This window comes from Salvelinus sp. IW2-2015, unplaced genomic scaffold (assembly GCF_002910315.2).
Source record: "Salvelinus sp. IW2-2015 unplaced genomic scaffold, ASM291031v2 Un_scaffold3109, whole genome shotgun sequence".
Classification (NCBI taxonomy): Eukaryota; Metazoa; Chordata; class Actinopteri; order Salmoniformes; family Salmonidae; genus Salvelinus; species Salvelinus sp. IW2-2015.
The window spans coordinates 62661-70334 of NW_019944399.1; the positions used below are offsets into that span (position 1 = coordinate 62661).

Here is a 7674-nt window from a genome sequence, read left to right on the forward strand (position 1 = left end):
ATTCTCTGCAATTTGGAGAATGTAGTATTGAAATCAGTAACGTCACCACAGATGTTTTCCTTGCTTTTGAATACAAAACAACTCCTTAAACTTGGCTGATTCCTTGACAGTGGCATTGAGGATAAAAAATAGCTCAAACATYTGCAGCATTTCTGCTTCCCCGCTTTTCAAAACAAGTCACTTTTTTTGCTGCTGACTGAAGCGTTAGATTCTGCAATAGAAATTGAAAGGTAATTTCCGATTGAACCGATATGCAGGGTTTACCGTGAATGCAGTCTCCACTAAAGCGGAAACATTGCCCTTCAATTATAAAGCACGCTGTAAAGCTTAACTTCAGTGATGCGGATTGAAGAGAGCCCCTAATTTCCTCACCTTTGATCATGTATTTATTTTTCTTTAGATATACATGCCATCATGCCTTGGCACAGTCACGCTCAAATGAGATATTTTGAATTTTTAAGTGTAAAAGTTGGAGAGAGAGCTGTGGAGAGGAAGAAGGACAGAGAAAGAGATACAAACTTGTCCACTGTTTATAGCGCCGCCATGTGGCCAGCAGTACATACAGCAGGTGAACGCAGGTAGCTAGAATTCCATTACTGAAATCTGCATGCCAGCTTCATTGATAGTTTCACTTGAAATACAAATTTWAATTCATGGCTGTTCTTGTCTGTGGATTTTAATCAACAGATGTTGGCAGTTATAAAAGTGAATGAGCAATTAAACATGATTTTTGGATACTGGTGAATGTCATTTCTCCCCCAAAAAAGCCACACAACACTTSAAGTTGAAAACAATAACATTTATAGATTTATAGGTTATACATTTCATGATATAATAGCGATATATTATTATTATTGGCAAAGATACTGTACTCCAATTGCATTTCTATACATAAATACAAAATGTGAGGTAGGGCCTCAATGATTGATGATTTTCAAAATAAATAATTAATTTCGCATATATTTGCATATGCTAAATATCTTTTTCTATCTGTCACAGAATTCAGAACATATCTTTCTATTATATATCTATTCTCTATTTTCAAACCAAAGGATGGCATGGGCTGTTGGAGGCACATATCTATATCCATAGGCAGCAGTACCTCACAGTGAACACACAGAAATGAATGCCATTACCSAAGTAATTAGACATTTAACCTATGCATTCATAGGTCCACAATAAAGTGCCAAAAAAGACACGACATACATAACAATAGGGATATACCGGTACCATATGAGACAGACAATACGTCTTGAGTTACATACAATATTTTACTATTAGAGGACACCTATAAGGTCAATGGTTACCTGAAGATGTTTTGTAACATATTGGCAAACATTAAGGATCACTAGGTGGGATATGAATGGCAGTATCTCAATCTCCTAAACGCAAATAGCAAGTTTTTTGTATTTTTTTKTGTGTATTTTTTCAGAACCCTATGTTCTGATAAAAAAGTTGTTCTCCTTCTTTGGTTACCTACTGCCCAAAGTTGACCCACAGGTATAGCAATGGAAAGTTTATTATTTTGTATTGTTCTTTGTGAAGGAAACTACCGGGGTAAACTATAACCCTGGTTTGTCAGTGCTTTGAGGAACATAAAAGCACGCTAAAGGAGACATGCAAGTGGGAGAGGGGGAGAAGGGGGGAGAGGAGGAAGCAGAAGGGAGAGAGCATACATGGACACGGAAGCACGGGAACACAAACAGCACAAGCTAGCTTTCTAACGTTTCATTTCCTGTTCAATCCTGTTGAAAACAGAAAGCTAATCCCCATTTCCTCAACGAAAGCATCAAATTGGCTACACAAGGACAGAGCTATTCCAAGCAGCACCAACATTTACATTTGACATTTTAGCCATTTAGCAGACGCTTTTATCCAGAGCGACTTACAGGAGCAATTCGGGTTAAGTGCCTTGCTTAAGGGCACATCAACAGATTTTTTACCTAGACCGGGGATTCGAAGCAGCGACCTTTCGGTTACTGGCCCAACACTCTTAACCGCTAGGCTATCTGCCGCCTCTACATGAATTGTTAGTTGTTGGCCCAGCGCAAACGTTACAATCTATCACAGCGCAAATGTTTTCTCTTTCTCTCTTTCTTTCTCTCGCACTCTGTCATTGGAAGATAATGGATCATGTGTATACAGGAGTGTACATAGTCGTGATGCACACAAGGATGCACACTAAGATATAAATAATAATAAAAAAAACTGACTTGCTTGTTTAGTCATTCTTGCCTTCAAGTGAGTGACTGTCAAACAAACACATCATTGGTACTGTTTTTTTCTCTCACCCGCAACAGAACCATCCCTAGTCTTTAGGGGGGCCCTAAGCTGAATTTTTGTTGGGGGACCCCCACCTGACGTGCAAAACATTTTAGGGGCCCCCATGTTGATGATGGGGATAACTTTCAGTTGTTTTATAGTTCATTTCCTGCAATTCTACAGATTTTGCAATGGGGCGTAGCGAAAATGTTGCAGTTTTAAAGTAAGTTTGCTGCAATTCTACAGATTTTGACCCAATTTAAAAATAAAGAAAAACCCTTGAATAAGTAGGTGTGTCCAAACTTTTGACTGGTACTATATATATATATATGTGTGTTATATATGATATTTTTTACTGTCAAACTATATTTATATATATATATATATAGTTTGACAGTAACAAATATCATCTATGAAAATGAACCATGTCAGTACATACTGCATAATTCCTAGGCAGTTCAATTTACTTGTAATGCCTATTTTATAAAAGCTAAAAAATAATATACATCATAATGTGCCATAGGTCAGAGTCTGATGAATACCAATGTTTCTCAGTCTGTCAATTACATTTTTTGTGCMTTTTTGTTTGTGGAGGAGTTTCCATTATCACTATACACAAAGATAGAAGAATAAAACAATCACACACACACGCATGCACACACACACACCTCCATAGGGAGTAGTCCAGATGTAGTGGAGATGTCGAGAGCTTCAAGTTCCTCTGTGTACACATCACTTTTGGAATTAACATGTTCCACATACACCCACACAGTTGTGAAGAGGGCACGACAACGCCTCTTCCCCATCAGGGGGCTGAAAAGATTTGKCACGGGCCCTCAGATCCTCAAAAAGTTCAACAGCTGCACCTCGACTGGCTGCATCACCGCTTGGTACGGCAACTGCAAGGCGCTACAGAGGGCGGTGAATATTGCCCAGTACATAACTGGGGCCGAGCTCTCTTCCATCCAGGACCATTACACCAGGCGTTGTCAGTGGAAGGATACAAAAATTGTCAAAGACTCTACACARGCCATAGACTGTTCTCTCTGCTTCCACACGGAAAGCAGTAACAGTGCACTGTTACCGTCTGGAATCAACAAGACCCTGAACAGCTTCTACCCCCAAGCCATAAGACTGATGAACAAGACTGCTAAATATCTAAATGAACTGGCTACCCGGACTATCTGCATTGATCCTTTGTTGCACTAACTCTCTTGCACTGACTCTTGCACTGACTATGCACACACACTCACACATACTTACACTGGCACCCCAACACACACAGACACACACACACTACATATGCACACACACACATAACACACACACACATGCATACTGACGCCACAGTCACTTTACCCCTACCTATATATACAAAGCTACCTCAATTACCTCGTACCCATCGTCTCGGTACTGGAACTCCCTTTACATAGCCATAATACTATTACTCGTTACTGTTATACGTTAATCCCTGTGTATTTATTCCTTGTCGCTTTTTCTATTACATTGTTTTTATCTTTATCTTTAATTCTGCATTGTTGGAAAAGGACCCGTAAGTAAGCATTTCACTGTTTGTCTACACCTGTTGTCTATGAAGCATGTGACACATACAATTTGATGATTTTTTTTTTGTCATGTGCAGTCGAATATTGCCATTGCAACATTGTGACACATTTTTCTTTTTGGAATAGAGATCCCCTCAGAAAGAAAGGGTTCTGGAGTAATGGCTGTGCATGGGCAGGAGGCAGAGGACAGACCATTCTCAGGTCAGGGGTTAGGGAGAGAGAGGGCAGGGTATAGCATGGGTGCCTGCCAGAGAAAGCAATGTTGGGAGAGGAGGGCAGCCCCACTTCGCTATAGAGTGGAGAAGAAAGATGAAGGGAGCAGGAGAGGTGGACAGCAGAACTGGGGGGAAGAAAGTGGAGGATGTGTTGGCTTGCTTTTCTCGCACCCACATTGAATGGAGAGAGGAAGGAAAGGAGAGATGAAGTGAAGTGGAGAACAGGAAAAAAAGAAGGAATAGGTGGAGGAGAGGGCAGTGGTAGGCTGCTGCTTTCTCTCTCCCCCGGTGCCCCTGCTGAAGTGGTGGTGGTGGTAGTAGTGGAGGCTGCTACTGGTAGGTGCCCAGCTGGAAATCTTTGGGGGGCAGTTTGAGGCCCAGGGAGTTGGATCCATGGGGGTCCATCATGTTCTTGTAGCGCTCCCCTCTGTGCTTTGCCAGGAAGGGACCCCAGTCGGGCTGAGGGGAGCACACCAGCCTCAGACGCTGTGGAGGGGTCACACACTTGTTTTAAAATATAACATAATAGTATCAATCAAGTTGCAGAAGGTCAAGGGTAGAGTTGGGTAGACTAAATTACAGTAGGACCCWCCTGAGAGATATGAAAATGTTGGGAATGGCAGTTGTTCGTAACACTGAAATGTCTAWCTTTGAAATTCACTTAACTTCTCTAGGGTAGGGGGCAGCATTCGGAATTTTGGATGAAATGCATGCCCAAATTAAACTGCCTGCTTCTCGGGCCCAGAAGATACGATATGCATATAACTGGTAGATTTGGATAGAAAACACTCTAAAGTTTCCAGAACTGTTAAAATAGTGTCTGTGAGTATAACAGAACTGATTTGGCAGGCGAAAACCTGAGAAAAATCCATTCAGGAAGTTTTTTTATTTTTATGGTTTTCTAGTTTTCTATTCAATGCCATTACAGTATCCATTGACTTAGGACTCAAATTGCAGTTTCTATGCCTTCCGCTAGATGTCAACAGTCTTTAGAAATTGTTTCAGGCTTGTATTCTGAAAGATGAGGAAGTAAGAGCAGTCTGAATGAGTGGACCCTAAAGTGTCACAGAGCTTTTTCATGCGCGAGACCGAGAGAGTGCGTTTCTTGTTTACCTTTTAAATTGACGACGTTATTGTCCGGTTGAAATATTATAGATTATTTAGGCTAAAAACAACCTGAGGATTGAATATAAGAATCGTTTGACATTTCTATGAACTTTACGGATACAATTTAGATTTTTTTCTCTTCCTGTTTTGACTGAGTTTGAACCTGTGGATTACTGAAGAAAACGCGTGAACAAAAACGGAGGTTTTTGGATATGAAGAGACTTTATCGATCAAAATGAACATTTATTGAGTAAATGAATGTCTGCTGAGTGCAACCATATGAAGATCATCAAAGGTAAGGGATTCATTTTATCTCTATTTCTGACTTGTGTAACTGTTCTACTTGGCTGGTTACTGTTTGTAATGATTTGTCTAGTGGGCTATGTTCTCAAATAATCGTAAGGTATGCTTTCGCCGTAAAGCATTTTTTAAATCTGACACCGTGGTTGGATTCACAAGAAGTTAATCTTTAAACCTATGTAAAATATGTTTTGTTTTCTGAATTTTCATAATGAGTATTTCTGTATTTGAATTTGGCGCCCAGCAGTTTCACTGGCTGTTGAAGAGGTGGGACGCTAACATCTCACGTACCCAAGAGAGGTTAAAAAACGCATCAAACCTTTATAGAAGATTTGATTGAACATACAGTATATGTGCTTTATAATCATTTGCCAGATACTGTAAATCTCTTAAGGCTCTGATTAAGGAGATTTTGCTCAAACTTACTGTATGTGAGTACAGTTGCGTACACATGCACKCACACACWGCTGAAACACTTTGATTRTGTGATGGAGGGAACTTCAACAAGCACAGCATGGGACTGCTAAGTGTCTGTGTTTCCTGTGCCGACCCSCCASCAGTTATCAGAGGACCAGGGCTGATATTTCACTTTACTGCACGTTAGAAAATGGATCTCTGACATSAAACACTTCTGTGTGCCTGCCAAATGCCACCCTATTCCCTATTTAGTGCACTACTTTTGACAAGGGCCCATAGGGAGACAGGAAGGCCATAGTGAGTTCATAGTCACGATTGCAGAGGGATTGTGTGGACTGTTTGTTTATSTAACCTGTATGAGATGTGCAAAGAAATATTATTATACTACAGTAGAACCCCAAAGATACGAACCTCAGAGTTGTCAACCGAACAGGCAATATCAAACTGGGACGTGTATTAAATACCAAAAAACGAACTTCTGTATGCTACAGACAAAATGTAAATGTTGCTTACATCTGCTAAAAACACATAAGTATTTACAGTCCAAAAAACATTTCTTACCCCAGGACATTTAAATGGGTGACTATCCAGAAAAATATAGAAAAAGGAGCAGATCCGCATATATCTGAAGTGTATTTATGGGACATACAAACAGGCTTACAGTACATGTGTGCATGTGTGTGGTATTGTGTCCCATACATACCTCCTTGAAGCTGCCYGGGGCCAAGTGCATTTTGATGACAAACATGATTGGGATCCAGATGACAGAACACAYCACCATCAGCCAGCCCATCACCATGGACCAGGGGGGGTAGGTGTAGTCCTCATAGGTCATCACCTTCCACTGGTACAGACTCAGCCCMAGGATACCCTGCAGGGAGAGAGAKSAGCAAAAGGAGAAGAGAGGAGGGTTAGGAAAGAGAATAGAATCGAGGAGGGGAGGGGAGATTGACAAGTGAATGAGGCGGGAGGAGGACAGAAGAGAAGTGAATTATAGTGAGCTGAGGAAGTGAAGGAGGTGGAAGAAAGAGGATGATCAAAAACAGGAAAAAGAGGACTAACAGATAAGGAAAGGAAGGATCAGGAGGGTAAGATGAGGAGGGTAAGGGGCGAAGGAAGGAAAGGGAGAAGAGGAGAAAGAAGAGGAGGACAAGATTAGGCATGCACTCTGCATCCCAGAGGTTCCCGGGGTAATTTGTAACCGCCTATAGAGGGGCGGACTGGCTGGGGAGAGCAGTAGGCTCGAGCTATAGGAGTGTTGTTTGTCAGTTACGCTCAGCTGTTAAGGCAAGAGACCTTCTAGMAAACTAGTAATGCCACTGTAACACCTTCCAATGTGGTGAAACATACACTGAGCCCCACAAAACATTAAGGACACCTGCTCTTTCCGTGACATAGACTGACCAGGTGAAAGCGATGATCCCTTATTGATGTCACTTGTTAAATCCACTTCAATCAGTGTAGATGAAAGGGAAGGGGACAGGTTAAAGAAGGAATTTTAAGGCTTGAGACAATTGAGACATCGATTGTGTATCTGTGCGATTCAGAGGGAGAATGAGCAAGACAAAATATTTAACTGCCTTTGAACAGGGTATGGTAGTAGGTGCCAGACGCACYGGTTTGTGTCAAGAACGGCAACGCTGCTGGGTTTTTCACGCTCAACAGTTTCCTGTGTGTATCAAGAATGGTCCAGCACCCAAAGGACATCCAGCAAACTTGACACAACTGTGGGAAGCCTTGGAGTCAACCTGGGCCATCATCCCTCCTCTGGTTACATTGACTTCAATACAAAACCTAGGAGGCTCCTC

The 7674-nt window shown here is 41.4% G+C and overlaps 1 protein-coding gene across 1 annotated transcript; it reads right to left on the bottom strand.

The window, feature by feature from the left end:
• Positions 1-784: 784 nt before the first annotated feature.
• LOC112075367 (sodium- and chloride-dependent glycine transporter 2-like) lies at positions 785-6794 on the bottom strand. Its single transcript, XM_024142378.2, has 2 exons — positions 6570-6794; positions 785-4528 (listed from the first exon to the last, which is right to left on the bottom strand). Exons 1-2 carry the CDS (start codon positions 6699-6701, stop codon positions 4373-4375), a joined length of 288 nt encoding a protein of 95 aa, XP_023998146.2. The 5' UTR covers positions 6702-6794; the 3' UTR covers positions 785-4372.
• Positions 6795-7674: the final 880 nt, after the last annotated feature.